The sequence below is a fragment of the Zingiber officinale genome, chromosome 5A (genome assembly GCF_018446385.1).
Source record: "Zingiber officinale cultivar Zhangliang chromosome 5A, Zo_v1.1, whole genome shotgun sequence".
Classification (NCBI taxonomy): Eukaryota; Viridiplantae; Streptophyta; class Magnoliopsida; order Zingiberales; family Zingiberaceae; genus Zingiber; species Zingiber officinale.
Genome location: NC_055994.1, coordinates 109,604,923 through 109,624,188, shown reverse-complemented (window position 1 = coordinate 109,624,188; position 19,266 = coordinate 109,604,923). Strand labels below are relative to the sequence as shown.

General features: G+C 47.3%; 1 protein-coding gene across 1 annotated transcript; it reads left to right on the top strand.

The window, feature by feature from the left end:
- Window positions 1-588: 588 nt before the first annotated feature.
- LOC121979894 lies at window positions 589-921 on the top strand. The gene has a single exon (XM_042531873.1). The coding sequence runs from the start codon at window positions 589-591 to the stop codon at window positions 919-921; it is 333 nt and encodes a 110-aa protein (XP_042387807.1).
- Window positions 922-19,266: the final 18,345 nt, after the last annotated feature.

Below are 19,266 nucleotides of genomic sequence, written 5' to 3'. Positions count from 1 at the left end.
GTCGAGTCCAGGGCTTCAATCTTCCCAAAATCGATTTAGGATTGTCAGGAAAGAAGAAATCATGAAAAATAGTCGAAAAAAATAAAATCGGAGTGGTCGGAAATGAGTTTTCCCACTATCAGGTCATAGAGACCCCGGACCCCAGTCGGGTCTATCCAAACTCGAATCTGGATCCATGTCCTAACCCAGTTTACAACCCGATTATCTCGGTCATCGCCCATGGAGGTGTGTGGCTGGGGCCACTACGCGTCCGACGCGTGGCCCGAGGTCTTACCGGCGCATGCAAGCGCGTGGGAGGTTCTCTGACCGCTAGTGATAGCGATTTTTCTTCTTGTTTTAATATTCAGACTATGCTGATGATTTCTATGATATTTATGTGATTATTGTGGGTTTTGTTTTGTATCCCGAATCTAAGTCTGGATGATAAGATGCGATCCCGAGTCATGGTGTATGGTGTCTGTTGACTCAGATGCTTACTTTGGGGTTTATATTCAAACCATTTGAGACTTATTGATTTGTGGGATACACAAAAAGATGAGAATAAGCATCACACGTCACTAATGCCTTTCATTATATGCAACAAAGACTATGGTTAGATCAAAGACTGTCGTAACTGATCTCGTCAAGGGAGAGAAGCTGAATGGTGACAATTATGGGATTTGGCACCTGAAAATTCAGCTACTCTTCGAGGATCAAGAACTAATTGAGGTTCTGAAGCACGAGATGCAAGACTCTGGGGAGGGTAACACACCTCAAGCGAGGCGGGATCAAGAGGCGTACCGTGCATGGAAGAAAAAGGATAGCCAAACTAGAGCAATCCTTCTGAGTAGCATGCATGATGACTTGATCCCAGTTTATGAGCAGTTTTCTACTGTGATCTCGATCTGGCAGGCTCTTAAAGAGCGCTTGGGCTCCCGGTAAAATCCTAAGTTGAGGATGTTAACTTATAGGTTCATAGCCTACAAGAAGAAGCAAGATCATACTATGAAACAACATCTCATTCAAATGTCGAGTATGATTGCTTCTTTGAGGAATATGGGGAAGCCATTATCTGATGAACTTCAGGTACTGCGGGTGATCCAGTCCTTGCCCGACTCCTAGGAGGTTGTTAAGACCTATTTCACTCACAATGAGAGTATCCATACTTTCATGGATGTGAGTAAGTATTGTGAGCTCGAGGAGGAGCGTCAGGAGGTGGCTAGGTCTACCACATGTCATGCTTTAGTCGCGAAGTCGAGGAAGGGCTCTTGGAGTGCCAAGCGCAAGTGGCGCAAGCATGATAGGAAGACCAAAGGCCAAGGCAAGCAGAAATAGCTAGTGAGGGTAGATGATAAAGGAAAGAAACGGAGAAAGAACGAGCTCGATAAGAGCAAAGTCAAGTGCTACGTGTGTGGTAGACTTGGACATTTCGCACGCGATTGTAGCGCGCGAAAGGTATTTCCTTCTTTCTTAAATGGTATGAATTATGTATCATCTACTGTGATGCTCGCTGACTCCTCTCCTTTGTGGATTGTAGACTCATGAGCCACCGATCATGTAGCTCGTGATAGGAGCGCATATGTGGAGTTCTGTCGATTAAGTCCCCAGGCGAGGAGGTTGTACGTGGGGAATGGAGTATTTGTTGCTATAAAGGGTATTGGCACATACAATCTATCGCTATTGATCCGGTGGTAAGGATCGGGGGCCCACATAGAAAGGGGTCAATGACACGAGAGAGTCAAAATCCCAGCTGAGCGGGGGAAGTCACCTGGCCGACCGGCCGGAGTAAATCCCGGGCCGGTGCGAAGATAGCTTGACCTCAGGTCGAGCTTCTGACTCTCACGAGTTCTCTTATAGAGGAACCGTTGTGCCGAGCGGCCGATCCGCTCGGCCAAACTGCAGAATAACTAGCTTGTACTCCCGCCCAAGTATGTGACCGAGCTGCCTTCTCGGTCCGATGTGTATACACACCTGAGCGCCCTGGAGGCCAAGCGACCATCCCGTCCGGCCCAGTAAGAGACAAAAGACGTAGGAGAGGACAAAAAGGGCAGCTAGTGATATCATTCTCGAGACACCTGCGGCCGACAAACAGCATGGTCGGCGGTCGGGTCGTACCGAAGATCGTACGGTGGAAGTTTCCACTGTCGTGGCAGAGATATGCTCGGGTAGTTGCGGTATGGCATCAGACACGTTTTTCTGACACAACCATTCTGAGGTATGCTTTGAAGAGTGTGTACGCCTCAAGAAGCGTGCATGCGCCTCTCCGGGGTCCTATATAAGGACCTCCAGACTTCGACGGAGGTATGCTTTTTCCTCTACTGTAGCCACAGTCTCGCTATTCTGCCTCTGTCTCCTCTCGCCGTTGCCTGACTTGAGCGTCGGAGGGTCATCGCCGGGAACCCCTTCCCGGCCCGGCTTTGTTGCAGGTTCACCAGAGGTCCACATCAGCGCGGAGATCACCCGAAGGCAGCAGAGAGCGCCACGTCCCTAGTTTTCGTTGACTCAGCGCTCGGACAGGATCAAATTGGCGCTGTCTGTGAGAAACACACCTGAATCCAAACAGAGAAGATGGAAGAAGTTGGACGCCAACTCATGGTGACGCTCTCTCGAGGAGCTCGATGCACTCATCCAAGCGCGAGCTGCAAAGATGGTCGAGCAACAACAGAAGGCCCAAGCTGAGCAGATAGCGCAGCAGGCTGCCTCAATTTCTGGTGGTCGAGCGGCGATGAAGGACCGACCGGAACAATACTCTACCTGGGCAAAGAACAAGGGGCAGACCGGCACACCAGGAGACGCGCCGCTCGCCCTTATTCCATTCCATCGGGCACTATTCCAGACTCCGTCGGAGCTGGCCCTAGCCAATTAGGGATCGTCCGATAAAGCGCCCGTGCGGGACGTCGGGAAGGGGAAGGCGCCGCATGCTGAGTCATCCCCCGAGCGGGTCAATCGCCAGTTCTCCAAGGCGATCTTACAAGACCCTCTCCCAAAGCATTATGCTCCCATATCGATCGGAGAGTATAGCGGTACAATCGATCCGGACGACCATCTCGGTAAGTTCGATAATGCTGCTGCTCTTCATCAATACACCGACGGAGTCAAATGTAGAGTCTTCCTCACTACATTGTCCGGTTCAGCACAACGCTGGTTTCGGAGGTTGCCGGACGGATCAATTAAGAGCTTTAGAGACTTCCGAACGATATTCCTTCATCACTTTGCCAGCAGTCGACGCTACCAGAAGAACAGTGTTAGCCTCTTTTCCATGAAGCAAGGGTCACGAGAAACTCTCCGAGCCTACATCCAACGATTCAACCAAGCGACTATGGACATCCCCGCGGTCTTATCTGAGACAATTATGCATGCTTTCACACAAGGCTTAGTCGACGGGGACTTCTTTCGCTCGCTCATCAGGAAGCCGCCTCGCGACTACGACCACATGCTGAAAAAAGCAAGTGAGTATATTAACGTGGAGGAAGCGCAGGCGCCCCGAAAGAAGGAAGCGCCAGGCGAGCCCTCGACCCAGAATGAACGGAGAACACACACCAACCAGCAACCGCCGAGAGGACCACGTGCCGAGGGGATGAGGCCACATCAAGATTCCAGGTCGCCCGCCGTTCAGCACATTGTGGCCGAGCGGACAAGACAAAAAGGCAACGTATGGATGCCCATGTTTTGTAGAATCCATCAATCAGCCACTCACAATACTCGATACTGTCGGAGTCTCCCCCCAGTTAGCCAACCTGAGCCAAAGAACTATCGCCGCCGATCACCTTCACTTGACAGGCAAGCTCATTATCAGAATATCGAACGACGAATGGCCAGGCGTTCACCCGAGCAACATCACCATCAGCAGCATTATCACCAGCCAAGGGCCAACCCCCGAGCCTCACAGGAGCGAGCAAGACCATTCGCTCGGGAAGAGGAAAATAGGAGCAATGCAGCTCGGGGTAAGATCAACATCATCGCCGGCGGACCGACGGGCGGTGACTCGAATCGGACCAGGAAGGCACATGCTCGGCAGCTCAGGATCCACGCCGTCGGCTGCAGCCAAGAATGGGCATCCGGACCCGAGATCAACTTTGGTCCTGAGGACCTTGATGGAGTTGAAGTACCCCATGAGGACGCCCTCATCATCTGAGCGGTAATAGCTAACTACACTATTCATTGCATATTTATTGATACAGGCAGCTCGGTCAACATTATCTTCAAGAAGGCCTTTGACCAGCTTCAAATTGACCGAGCCAAGCTATTGCCAATGACGATCCCGTTATATAGGTTCACTGGCAATGAAGTCCTTCCGATCGGGCAGACCAGGTTGGCTATCTCGTTAGGAGAAGAGCCGTTGTGGAGGACGCGGACCACTAACTTCATCGTGGTCGATGCCCCCTCTGCCTATAATGTAATATTAGGACGACCGACCCTCAATGAGTTCCGGGCGGTTGTCTCAACCTTTTGCCAAAAAATCAAATTCCCCGTGGAAGATCAAGTGGGAGAAGTCCGGGGAGATCAGCTGGCAGCCCGGCGATGCTATGTGGAGATGGTCCGAGCCGAAGCAAAATCTGCTCGGAAAGCACCGCGCCTTAAGGTAAACGCTATAACCGAAAAGCCGCCTACTTTTGTTTATGAAGAAAAGGAGGAGGTACAGATCCACCCGGCCCGATCGGAGGCCACAACGTTCATAGCCTCCGACCTGGAGGCAAGCCAGAAGGAGGAGCTAACTAGATATCTCCAACAAAACCGCGACGTCTTCGCTTGGTCAACTCATGTGCTGCCGGGAGTCTCGCCAAGCGTGGCGCAGCACGAGCTTCATGTCCGCCCGGACGCTCAGCCTGTGAAGCAGAGACTTCAGTGCCGAAAAAAATGTCATCATCCGAGCTGAAGTCGAGAAGCTCCTGGAGGCCGGCCATATACGGGAGGTGCAATTCCCAAGCTAGCTCGCAAATGTGGTGCTAGTCTCCAAGCCCGGTAACAAATGGAGAGTCTGCATCGACTTTCGTGATCTGAACAAGGCGTGTCCGAAGGATTTTTACCCGCTGTCCCGGATTGACCAAATGGTGGACTCAACCACCGGGTGCGAACTGATATGCATGCTGGATGCTTATCAGGGTACCAAGAGAAAGTCAGCTTCATTATAGCGGATGGTACCTACTGCTATAACGTGATGCCGTTCAGACTAAATAATGTCGGAGCTACGTACCAGCGGCTCATGAACAAGGTGTTCCGAAAGCAGATCGGGCGGAACTTGGAGGTATACATAGATGACATCCTCATTAAATCACTTCGAGCGGTCGATCTGTGTGCAGATATAGAAGAAACCTTCCGGACGCTGAGAACGTATGGAGTCAAGCTGAACTCCCAGAAGTGTCTGTTCGAAGCCAAAAGCGGACGCTTCCTGGGATACATCGTCACCGAGTGTGGCATCGAGGCGAACCCTAGCAAGGTGAAGGCATTGCAGGATATGCCGCCACCCAAAAATCTTAAGAAAGTTCAGCGTCTCACCGGTCGTATAATAGCACTATCGCGATTCATCTCTCGGACGACCGACCGAGCCTTGCCCTTCTTCAAGATTCTGCGCCGAGCTACTAAATTCCAGTGGGATGAAAAATGTGACCGGACGTTCGAAGCTTTGAAGGTTTATTTGAACTCTCTGCCTGTATTAGCCAAGCCAATTACCGGCGAGCCGCTCCGCGTCTATTTATCATCGACTAAGCATGCTGTTGGCTCGGCATTGGTACGGCCGGACGGCGAAGAATAGCCGGTGTATTTTCTAAGTCACATTCTGAAGGATGTCGAATCCCGCTACACTAGTCGGCTCGGCATTGGTACGGCCGGACGGCGAAGAACAGCCGGTGTATTTTCTAAGTCACATTCTGAAGGATGTCGAATCCCGCTACACTGGTCTCGAGAAGCTTGCTTTCGCGTTAGTCCTCGCTGCTCGGAGGCTCCGGCCTTACTTCTTGGCACACACAATAATCGTTATGACGAACAGTCCTCTAGGGAGAGTCCTCCTCAACCCAGAGGCATCCGGACGGCTTATCAAATGGACAACCGAGCTCAGTGAATTCAACATATAGTACCAGTCTCGAACGGCAATTAAGGCGCAGTCCTTAGCAGATTTCATAATTGAAGTACAGAACCCCGAGCCCGCAGCTTTATGGAAAATATTTGTGGATGGATCATCCACTCAGATCGGAAGTGGAATCGGTATCTTACTACTTTCTCCTCAAGAAGAGCGGATGCATCTGTCTGTCCGGTTGGATTATCGAGCAACAAATAACGAAGCTGAATATGAGGCCCTCATTGTCGGCCTGCAAGCTGCTCGACATGTGGGGGCCGGTCGGGTGGCCCTATACTCGGACTCTCATCTCGCCGCCCAACAGCTTTTAGGAGCTTTCGAAATAAACAACGCACGGCTCAGGCTCTATACGGATGCCTTCGAGAAGCTCAAAACCAACTTCGAGGAAGTTGTCATACAAAAGATTCCACAAACGGAGAACCAGGCGGCAGATGAATTAGCTAAACTCGCGAGTTCAATATCGTCGGTCGCCATCCAGCAACCAATCGAGCATGTATCTTTGGTGGCACACATCGACAGAATGGAAGGCCTCACGCTCCCGAGCGATTGGAGAACATGCATAATGGAATTTTTACGCTCTGGAACTACACCGTCCGATCGGGAGGAGGCCCAGCTACTAAGAAGAAGAGCCGGTCGGTTCACCCTCGTAGAGGACCAGCTCTACAAGAAGGCCTTCTCCCGACCATTACTAAAGTGCGTCAGCTCAGAGGATGTGGAATATATATTGAAGGAAGTGCATCATGGATCTTTTGGAGGACATCCGGGTGGTCGCTCGCTGGCAAGGAAGATTCTGTTAGCGGGATACTTCTGGCTGACCCTTCAAGAAGATGCTGCCCGGACCGTCGCCAACTACCTTTCCTGCCATAAACACCACTGCTTCTCCCATCGGCCAACGGAGGAGATGAGGGTGTCTATTGTATCCTACCCGTTCGACCAGTGGGGTATGGATATTGTAGGGTCTTTTCCCATGACGACTAGACAGCGGAAGTTCTTATTGGTAGCGGTAGATTATTTCTCAAAATGGGTCAAGGTCGAGCCACTAGCCAAAATAACCGAGCAGATGATCAAGAAGTTCATCTGACAGAACATAATATGCCGGTTCGGCATTCCCCGACGGCTCGTGTCCGACAATGGGCGGCAGTTCGCCGGCCAAGAGCTCCAAGCATGGTGCGAAGGGTACGACATCCAGCAGCACTTCACTTCCGTAGCATATCCCCAAGGCAATGGGCAAGACGAGGTCACCAATCGGGAGATCCTTCAGATTCTTCACGTTCAGCTCGACCATATAGGGGGAAGCTGGGTGGATGAATTGTCGGCCGTGTTATGGGCCATCCGCACGACCCCAAAAGAGGGAACGGGTGTTACTCCGTTTCACTTGGTATATGGAGGAGAGGCGGTCATTCCAGTCGAAGTCGGTGTGGAGTCCGAGTGGATATTGAGCTACGATAAGGACAACGCCGAGCGGAGACAGCTGGAGCTGGATTTGATTGACGAGGAGCAAGCCAAAGCAGCCGTTCGGCTAATGACATACCGGCAAAGGATGAAACAGAATTATAACAAGCGAGTAATTTCCAGAGCATTTCAGGTCGGCGACCTGGTATGGAAGAAGGTAAAGCTGGTTGGCGATGTGAGTAAGCTGGAGGCCCCATGGGCCAACCCCTTCAAGGTCATTGAAAAGCTCAGATCGGGCGCCTACTATCTCGAAGATCAAGACAGGCGACGGTTAGAACGACCATGGAGCGCGAACCATCTTCAGCCGTACCGAGCTGGGTGAAAGGTGCGCCAATGTAATCATTTAAGCATGTTTTTGTTCTCCTGTACCCTTTGGCCGCAGGAATGGAATCACAAAACACAAGGGTATACCGATTTCAACCGAATGGCCATCTCCATCAAACCGTCGAGCGGCGACGTTAAATTTCAGAGTTGGACCGGTGACTATAAACCCCCGACCCAAAGACCGTCGAGCGGCGACGTTAAATCCCAGAGTCGGACCGACGACTATAAACCCCCCGGCCCGAAGACCGTCGAGTGGCGACGTAAATCCCAGAGTCGGACCGGCAACTATAAACCCCCAGGCCCGAAGATCGTCGAGCGGCGACGTTAAATCCCAGAGTCGGACCGGCGACTATAAATCCCCCGGCCCGAAGATCGTCGAGCGGCGACGTTAAATCCCAGAGTCAGACCGGCGACTATAAACCCCCGGCCCGAAGACCGCCGAATGCCGCTCGGAAAGAATGCATTCGGAGAAGTAAACAAGAACAGAATTGAAAGGTTATATTGACTCGTCGCATGGCCAATACATAGACAAAAGTTGGATAAAAGTAGGATAAAAGTCAGATAAATGCGGATAATATTAACTCGCCGAACGGTGAGTATACAGATGAAACTTCAAAATTTAAAGGCGCTCCTCACTCCAGAACATCAAAGATGGGCTCGGGGATGGTTTCCAGTAGTCAGGCCAGGTCTCTGGGGGGGATAGATGTCGCCTCCGGAAGATGGCTCTTAGCCTTCAGATAAGCAGTTGTAGCCTAGATGACTTCCTCAAAGGCCAGGACTAGTCGATCACTGAACTTCTCGCCGAACTCGTCCGAGCGGAAATAGTTCTGCCTCATCATCGCAAAACGGCCTGATTCGTCGTCTTGGTACTCCTTGAAGGCAGCTCGGGCAACTTCGAGGGCGTCCTGGAGATCCTTCTTGTCTCCTTGAAATTTGGCTTCATCAGCCGAGCGACTTTCTCGCTCGGTGGATAGCAGGCCGGTCAATTCTTGGACGCGTTGCTCCAGCGCTCGGGCATGCACATTCATTGCCTCTAAATCAGAAATGACCCTATTCTTCCTGTTAGTTGCCAGCTTGATCTCCTAGTCATGAGACTTAACCTGGGTTTCAAGCCCAGCTACCCTGGTTTCCAGGCCAGAAGACATGTGCCGCTTGGCCACCAGTTTCTCTGTTTTGTTCAGCTCGGTCCGAAGCATGGCATACGAGGGCCCCTGAGCTGGCGCCCCTCCAGAAATCTGAAGTTTCTTCAACTCTTCCTCCAGTGCCGCCAAGCGGTTGCTGACCGCGTTGTTCTCCACCCAGTTCTGCGCTCAGATGAAATAATATCAAGAACCAAGCAAAATAATCATATAGGAGTTTGAGGGGCATACCCCGGTAGCCTACTGCAAATGACTGTCACCGAGCTGACCGAGAGTCATTAAGGCAACACGGGCCCTTGCATCCTCCCATATTTTGGCAAGTGGCCCGCGGATGGTGATCTGGTGTTCAGGGGCAGTCGGCCGATAAGCCGCCAGAAGGAATTCTTCTGTTGGGAGATGTAGGATAGCCTTAATCACTCGACGGCCACTCGGATCAGACTGGGCCGAAGTTGAGCGACCAAACGACTCGCCAAGCGGAGCGGAGATTATGCCCGAGCGCCTAAGCCGACGAGGGGCTCGGGGCGGATAACTGACTGGTTGCGCATCAAGGGAGGCCGTTGGCAGATCGAGTTGTGAGGGAGTTCGATCCGAGGAAATTGCCTTGACAGAAATGGGGGTTGGGTCGACTGCTGCAGAAGGAGCGCCGACCTGCTCTGACACTGGTTCCACAGATATAGCTGAATGGGCAGGAGGGTCCGTCCAGCGCCGCTTGTGTGTCACCAGCGGAGCGTCGTCGGCCGAGGGCCCACCGTCCTCCGACGTAGGATGTCCAGCGGACGAAGTAGCATCGCCGACCGCCTCAGCTGCAGGTTCCTAAACGGCCGACTCTCTGACGGCGGGTGGATCCTCTTCGCTCTCACCCTCGTGTGAGCCGACCGGCTCAATGCCCCGGTCGGTCATCTCCTTAGCTATCGCCGCCTCTATCTCAGTGGCCCTCAACTTCATTCGATTAGTGGCCTTGGCGTGCCACATGATGTCGGCTGCATAAAAGAAGAATAAATTAGTTAGATCAAAAGAAAAGGGGGCGAGGAAAACGCTTACCCATGCTGCTCGGAAGCTTCGTTCAGATCGGACTTAATCCGCATATGTACAGCATGCTCACATAAAGCAGCTTATGGATGTTGAATTTCTGCCCGACCAGTTGGTTAGCTGCATGGAGATAGGCTGGTTGGCTCTTGTATTTACCAAGGTCTGGCGGGGTCGGCACGGCGGTTTTCCATTTAGTTCGGAAAGCTGGCAGCTCGGGAAGACGAAGGTAAAAGTAATACTCCTTCCAATGTTTATTCGAGGTCGGCATTTTGTCGAAAAAAACAAGGCCGATCCGCGACTGGAAGAGGAAGGTGCCCCACTCGAACTGTTTAGGATAGTAGAAATAATGGAAAATCTTGGGGACTAAGGGAAAGCCATGCAACCTAAAGAGGACGACCACTCCACACAACAGCCTGAATGAGTTCGGGACGAGTTGGCCGAGCGAGAGGCGGAAATAATTACACACTTCAAGGATAAACGGATGTAGAGGAAAACGCAGGCCGGCTACAAACTGGTCTCAGAAGAAACAAGTAGTGCCGGGCGGCGGGGCGTGTGGCCGATCGGATGAGGTGGCTAATATTAATCTATAGGCAGAAGGGAGTTCGAAGTCGCGGACGAAGTTCGTCGCGTCACCCTCATCGAACCGGCTCTCCATGGTCGTATACCAGAGGCCAAGAGAGGGATTAGACGGTTGCGAGGTGCTCGCCATCGTCGGAACAGTAGAGAAAGCAAGAACCAGAGAACAAGGGGATGAATGAAAGAGAAGGTCGGAACAGTGCAGAACTAACACAGATGTTGCTAAGAATACTAAAGAAAGCACAAAGAAGAAGATAAAGGGCAGGGATTCCTTACAGGAAAGGATGGAGGAGAGAGGAGGCGAGAGATTGCCGAGATGCTGAGAAACTGGTTCGCCGGAGCACGGAGCGCGAACGAAAGCCTCTGAACGCACGAACGCAAAAGTGCGACGGGGGATAGCGATGAAGGCTTTACAAGGATGGGTCCGATGCTACCTAGCCGTCGGATTCAAGTCACGGGACCCGAGGCCTGCATCTGACTGTTCATTTCAAACAGCCGAGGGTCCCAACGGAAGTGACGCCACCGCTGCATGATGACGGCGACAGCGCCACGTGGCGCCCGCTCATGGGTCGCATTTAATGAGCACCATTACACAGGCGTGGTTCCGTGCTCAGCCTTAATGGCGAGGATTTGCACAAATTCCGGGGAGATTCTAGGGACATCGACATTGACCAATGTCGGGGCGGCGGGACAACCACTGGCAAACAAAACTTTCCAAGTGCCAGCATGTGTCATGCCGAGCGGTATCACCCACTTGTGCAGTTCCCGATCAGATAGACACTAACATCAGTAGTCGAACGAAAGTCGCGTCACCAGTCCAACGGTCCAGTCAGTCGGACTTGTAGCCTCCTTCGACTAGACTTGAAGGGAAGACTCGTGATCCGGTGGTAAGGATCGGGGGCCCATATAGGAAGGGGTCAATGACACGGGAGAGTCAAAATCCCGACTGAGCGGGGGAAGTCACTTGACCGACCGGCCGGAGTAAATCCCAGGCCGGTGTGAAGATAGCTCGACCTCAGGTCGAGCTTCCGACGCTCATGAGTTCCCTTATAGAGGAACCGCTGTGCCGAGCGGCCGATCCGCTCGGCCAAACTGCAGAATAACTAGCTTGTACTCCTGCCCAAGTATGTGACTGAGCGGCCTTCTCGGTCAGATGCGCATACACACCCGAGCGCCCTGGAGGCCGAGCGGTCATCCCGTCCGACCCAGTAAGAGACAAAAGACGTAGGAGAGGACAAAAAGGGCAGCTAGTGATATCATTCTTGAGACACCTATCGCCGACAAACAGCATGGTCGGCGGTCGGGTCGTACCGAAGATCGTACGATGGAAGTTTCCACTGTCATGGCAGAGATATGCTCGGGCAGTTGCGGTATGACGTCAGACACGCTTTTCTGACACAACCATTCTGAGGTATGCTTTGAGGAGCGTGCACGCCTCAAGAAGCGTGCACGCGCCTCTCCAGGGTCCTATATAAGGACCTCCAGACTTCGACAGAGGTATACTTTTCTCCTCTACTGTATCCACAGTCTTGCTATTTTGCCTCTATCTCCTCTAGTCGTTGCCTGACTTGAGCGTCGGAGGGTCGTTGCCGGGAACCCCTTCACGGCCCGGCTTTGTTGCAGGTTCATTAGAGGTCCACGTCAATGCGGAGATCACCCAAAGGTAGCAGAGAGCACCACGTCCCCAGTTTTCGTCGACTCAATGCTTGGATAGGATCTGCTATCATATGGCCAAATCCTATATTTACATGATGTTTTGTATGCTCCTAAGGTTCGACAGAATCTCGTTTCTGTTCATTGTCTTGATCGTTTAGGATATTCTGTTTGTTTAGGAAACTCTTCTGTTTCTATTTCATATGGCAGTTTTTTTATATGTTCTGGTTCAGTCTATGATGGACTTTATGTACTGGATATGATTTCCATTTATGATATTTGTCATTTATCTCCTATTGCCTATGCATCTAATAATGTAGTTGATGATGTTTCTGTTTAGCATAGTAGACTTGGCCACATAGGGCAAGAGAGAATGAACCGGTTAGTAGCAAATGGCTTGTTGGGCCAACTAACTAAGGTTGAGTTGCCCCTATGTGAGTTTTGCCTAGCTGACAAAGCTACAAGGAAACCATTTGGAAAAGCAACGAGAGTTGGGACTTCATTGCAATTAGTCCACTCCGATATTTGTGGGCCTATGAATGTGAGAGCATGAAATGGAGCTACGTATTTTATTACATTTATGATGATTACATGCGCTTTGGTTATGTCTATCTGATCTCACACAAGTCTGAGGCACTGGAGTGTTTCAGGAGGTATATTAACGAGGTTGAAAATCAGCTAGACTTGAGGGTGAAAACTCTCAGAACCGATAGGGGGTGCGAATATTTATCTGATCAATTTAAAGAGCTCTGTTTCGAAAAAGGTATCATGAGACAGTTAACTATTCCTGCTACTCCTCAGCAAAATGGAGTGGCTGAGAGAAAGAATAGGACTCTGTTGGATATGGTAAGGTCTATGATGACATAAGCTAACTTGCCTATTTCCCATTGGGGAGATGCCTTGTTAACTGCAGCGTATGTCCTTAACCGTGTTCCAACAAAATCCGTGGTCGGTACCCCATATGAGCTTTGGACAGGGAGACATCTTGATCTTAGCCACTTGAGACCATGGGGTTGTGCCGCATATGTTTGTAATTCCTCACATCGACACAGTAAGTTAGGCCCACGAGGAAAGAAGTGTATATTTATAAGATACTTGGAACAGTCTAAGGAGCATGTGTTCTTGGGTGAACATATGGATGGCATAGTAACCGAGATTGAGTCTTATGATGCTACCTTCCTGGAAAATGATTTCCCTATGAGAGGTGAAATCGATCAGGATTACACCTTCTATGAGATGGATGAGCCTGGCGGAGGGACCCAAGAGCTTGTTACAGATCTTGGTCCTAGTGGGAGTGGTCCATCTGGAGGTGAGGAGGCTTCCCCCTCCTCGTAGGAGTAGTCGCGGGCGTATACCTCGTCGTAATTTCTCGATTGAGGATGAGATCTTCATTGTAACTTCCGAGGATGATGAGGATCCTAGCACATTTCAAGAGGCTCTCGATGGTCCAGCAAAGGGCCAATGGTATAAAGTCATGCAAGAGGAGATGGATTCTATGAGAGTCAACGGGTCTGAGATCTAGTTGCCTTACCTGAGGATAGAAAGGTCATTGGGATCAAGTGGGTTCTCAAAATCAAAAGAAAGACCGACGAATCGATAGAGAGGTACAAGGCCCGTCTGGTAGCCAAGGGTTATACACAGACCAAGGGCATTGACTACGGGGAAGCTTTTTCTCCAGTAGTCAAATTTACATCGATCCGTCTACTCTTGGCGATTGTTGCGAACATGGATTTGGAGTTACATCAGATGGATGTAAGAACCGCCTTCCTTAACGGAAGTTTGGATGAGGAGATCTACATGGAGCAGCCTTCTGGGTTTATTTTAGTAGGTCAAGAAGATAAAGTATGTCAACTACGGAAGTTCGACATACGACCTAAAACAATCATCCAGACGATGGTACTTGAGATTTCATGAGAAGGTGATATCTTATGCTTTTGCAATGATCGAGGAGGATCATTGTGTCTATCTGATATATTCTGATGATTCCTTTGTGATATTGTCGTTGTATGTGGATGATATAATGTTGGTTGGGAACAACATAGAATATCTTATAACCATTAAAACATGGTTGTCATCCAGCTTCGAATTGAAAGACATAGGTGAAGCAGAGTTTATCCTTGGAATAAAGATCCAGAGGGATCGTTCAAGAAGAATATTGGCTCTTTCACAAGAAATCTATATTAAGAAAATCCTTGAGCATTTTGGGATGAGTGATAGCAATCCCATAGATACTCCTATAGCCAAGGGTGATGGTCTGAGTCTTGATATGTGCCCTAAAACTCAGGAAGAAGCAAGGGAAATGAGCAAAGTCCCTTATTCCAGTGTAGTAGGAAGTCTAATGTATGCAATGTTGTGTACACGATCAGACATATGTTACGCAGTCGGTCTGGTGAGTAGATATCAATCGAATCCTGGAAAGGGTCACTGGAGAGCAGTAAAAAGGATTTTTAGATATCTTAAGGGAACTGCAAGCCTCTCCTTGTGTTATGGGGGAGATGATTTACGCCTTGTGTGATATTCAAACGCTGACTGGGGTGGCGATCTAGATAAGCGTAAATCGACATCAGGTTTTGCCCTCTTGCTCAATGGTGGTACTATTTCATGGAGCAGTAGGAAGCAAACCTGTGTAGCCTTATCTACAATGGAGGTTGAGTTTGTGGCTTGCTCAATTGTATTTCAGGAGAGTGTTTGGCTCCAAAGACTATTGGATGACTTAGGGATTGTGGTAAATAGTGGGAGGCTAGTGATTATCTATTGTGATAATCAGTCCGCTATCACATACACTCGAGACACTAAGTATCATAGTAGAACCAAACACAGAGACACCAGATATAACTTTATGAGAGACATCATCGAGAAGGGTGAAGTGACCATCAAGTACATTTCTACACAAAGCATGGTGGTTGATCCCTTTACCAAACCCATTGCCAAAGACTCATTTTTAAGACACAGAGAGTCATTGGGTTTACATATGTACTGACATTTCTCATCTTGTACTAGATTGATGATGTTGATGCTTATTATTTTGATATATGATAATTGTATATTATTCAGTCACACATGAGTTATTATATTTCAATTAATGCATTTCTTATCATATATTTATGATGTGGTGAAAAGGTATGTGAGGCAGACCAGGTCATCTCTCATACACGAGTGACCACCCCTAGCTATGAGTGAGCAGGGATGAGACAGTTTCTAGCTATAAGAGGTTTTGAAAGTAGCCCTTCTAGAACATAAGTCACCTTGATATGTGTTGAAGATGAGGTCATATGCGAAATGACCGACATGGATATACTCACATTCATGTTGCCTATAAGTAGCTAAGTATGAGATCTTAGATGTCACATGCGATTAGTGATATCGTTTTTGAGGTACTCTCCCTGAGATCTCTGAGTAAGTTTTACGTGTAGACTGAATCCCAAACTTGCACAGTGTTAGATAAATCTCACATATGCCCTATTGAGAGATAGGGGAATAACATTGTGGCTCGTGTTTCATACCACGGATAGTGGGAGTCAGTTTATTTGAAACGATTAATTTATTAATCCCCATATTCCACTATGTGAGATCCGAGATCCATTGGGTGGGATCTCTGATGCCCTTATTACTTTCGGCTGATTCTTGAAGTCTTGGATTAGTGTTGCTACTTTAGTCTGTTTACCTATGACCCGAAATATAAATTAAGGTCTGTGAGATAGGTCTAAGAAAGCAGTTGAATTAAGACTGATAGATTCATGTTTGGGAAAAGGAAGGTCAATCGACATTACATCATTGAGTAGTATTCACTGACCGATCTGTTATGTTAATCCAAGTTGGGATTTGAGCATAATAGTGAATACACAATTGAGCAAATTTATAGGGGATCACTTTCGATGAGGAAGGTGGCTCGATGGATGTAAATGCATTGGATCTGGGGTACAACGAGATCTTTTAGTACTATCAGTGACCTCGCGATGATCATCCTAACAGGTGTATCAAGAGGTCTTTGCTTGCAAGTGTACTCGCTAGTCGCACGACGTCTAATCCTGTATGAAAGTCCAGTAGGGTGATTTAGTAGATCATATGAGCTATGATCTTGTGATAGTTACAAAATACCCTCGTGTGCAAGTGGGAGATATTGGAAATTATACCCACTTAGGGGCATTTTGGTAATATCGCTTGTGAGATCATAGGTGGTTATTCCTATGATCCTATTTCTCCATGATTCCCACTACAAGGTAATGGGAGAAATGAGTAAGGCAAGTGTGCACTATATAAAGAGCACATTGCGGAAAGAAAGACAAGAGAGGAGAGACTTCTAACACTTTCTTCTTGAATCGTTGGATTCTGGATTAAGACGTTGTGGATCCGTGGTGATAGTTCGTTCGTGATTATCATCCCAACTACGAGTTTGATTCGAGGAGTTTTTCGTGGTTCCCAGATCTTCGATATTCATTCACTAAGGTAAATTTTAAAAACTCAACCCTATTTATTTTTCGAGAAATTAGAGATGTCATGCTTCCGCATTGTGATATAATAAATCTAACATTTATAATATACTATAGATGCCTATTTATCTCTACAATCTAGCTCAACCCTTGATTCAGAAATAGAAAACTAAAGAAGCTCAGTTTAGGAAGAAATTTGATGGAGCTATGGTTAGGTTGAAAGAAAGTCATCCAAATTGCATCTAGTTCAGCTAAGATTGTGGAAATAGTTAATAGGGAGGTTCTACTTGTCCTAGTTAGTTGCCTAGGGTTTCAATGGAATTGAACTTTCTTGAGCTACAAGGGAGAAGTCAATAAGTGCTAACTAGGTTATGACATTAAGTGGAATCAGAGGATGTTAAGCCAGAATTTCCTAACCTATATATACTTCTTTTAGAATCCCAACATATGATTGGTGTTGGCCCGCGTTTAATCACCAACGAGCGAGTACGCATCCAATGATGCCTTGCCATGCATATTGCAACAATTTTCTTGTATGGACATGTGTCACCTCTTGGTTATCTCAACTTTGCTATCCTAGATCAACCATTATTCACATTGTTTGTGCTCTGCCTTGCAAACATTTCGCTCATCCACATGGTAGAATTTTAGTTTTAGTTATCCACATTAGTTACTCCTTTGATCTACTTGTACACAATAATTTAAATGGAAATTTGTGGTGCCATTCTCTTTGAACCTTCTAAACTCCATGACTAACACCTCAACTAACACCTCGTTGCAAGCCTTTTTCCAATTTTGCATGATGTCTTTTCTATGTAAAAGTTGCTCTACTCATTTGTTTTCTTATTACTCTTCCCATCTACTTCTCTAGCAAACTCCCAATACTTTCTATCCTCAATATTTCCCTTCTGTCTCGTCTGGGAAAACTTTCTTTAATGATGAGACTATTTTTTTGCTACATTCTACCAATTATTTTTTCTGTGGTCTTTTAGCTCTTTGATCCAACACCTTAGGCCTAGTTCTATTGGACCAAATTGTTTGTTTATGCATAAACCTCAATTTAGCCTTGTTCGCTCCTTTTGCTTAAATCATACATTCTTTACTTTAATTTTCAATGGAGCATCCTACAAAGGCTATCTACACCTATAGGCTCCAAAATGAAACTATCAAACTTGCCTATGAGAGTCCAGTCCATCCCAAACCTTTCACATTAACGGTCATAACAGATAACTGTATCCCTACCTCTTAATCAAAAAGAGAAAATTAACCATATGCCAAATTGTCTTGCTATTTTCCAGGAGTTTCCCAATGTTGGACTTTGATTCCTTTTTCATGGCCCAACTTTCCTAATTACACTATATCCGTGTGCATCTTATTGCTATACATTCTCATTTATTTTTAGTAGCAATGCTGTAGTTTAGTTGTATCTGGAATCGAGCGACTTCAAGAGGTTGGCTCTTCGAAATAACAGAAGATAGGGTTTAGATAGCTAATGAAATTTGAGTAATTAGGATTGATCAAGAAAATACTAAATCAAACTTATTGCAACGAAAATTGAAATAACAATGGATTAAAGTAAACATTTGAGAATGCAAAATGAATTATCTTCTTTAAATATAACATAATGTTTTTTTATATCTAATACAATTTATTTATAAGAATGCACTTTTTTATTTAAATACATTAAAATATCTCGGGAGTAATTAAATGTTAAAGCAAATTAAATTCCAAAAGAGAATTAATTTTTCCTAACATTCTAACGTGCACACTGTCCGCCCCTAGGGCTTGGTGGGTGTTAAAGGTGGTAAAAGGTAATTTGCATTATTGCATATAGAACGTGAACAACCGATGAATATTTAATATATAAAAAAATAATACGTGGTAAAAAATCACGGATGTGTTGGTGTTAGGAAAGTGAAAGGGAGCCCTGTTCCTTCGTCTTCTAAATCTTTCATCTTAATAGAGCTAGAGAAAGAATCATTTTCTTCTATAAAAGAACATTCAAGGTAATTAGTACAAGAAAAAAAGAAAGATACATATATCATCAAAAGATGATTGTGTTGTGTATGTAGATAAGATCGAAGTACAATAGATGTGCTGTCAGAATTATGTCGAGACTGTGTGTCTTACCGAGAAGAAGAACATCCGAGGTTTGGGATTTGGTTCGTGGAATTATGAAGAGCTTGTCAATTCATTCATGATTGTTCTTTCTACGACAAGTTATTTTTCGATATCTTCTCCACTCTTCTCCTCCGGGCATCATTGTGAGTTTTTTTTCGTTTTGTACGAAAAGCGAAGATCAAGATCTACTACGGGAGATCATTGTGAGCTTTACAGTTTTTGTATTTATGTATTTTTCATACTTTAGAACTATCGACAATGGTATCAGAGCATTAGTTCTAAAAATTCATAAAACTTACCTCATGTCGAGAGAACATTGTTTGCTGGGGACAACATCTCAAAAGAGGGATGTTGTCAGCGACAGTGTCGCTTGTCAGTAGAAACATTGTTGTTGTGAATAGTATTGTGTCGGGTCGAAAAAAAATGCGACAGCATCACTATTCCCATCGAAGTCGGGCTTCGCATGGTTGATGGTCATTGGCGATGTTTT

Excerpts from the sequence above, each read along its gene's own strand:
- LOC121979894 (XM_042531873.1), top strand. The coding sequence starts at position 589 with ATGGTTAGATCAAAGACTGTCGTAACTGATCTCGTCAAGGGAGAGAAG.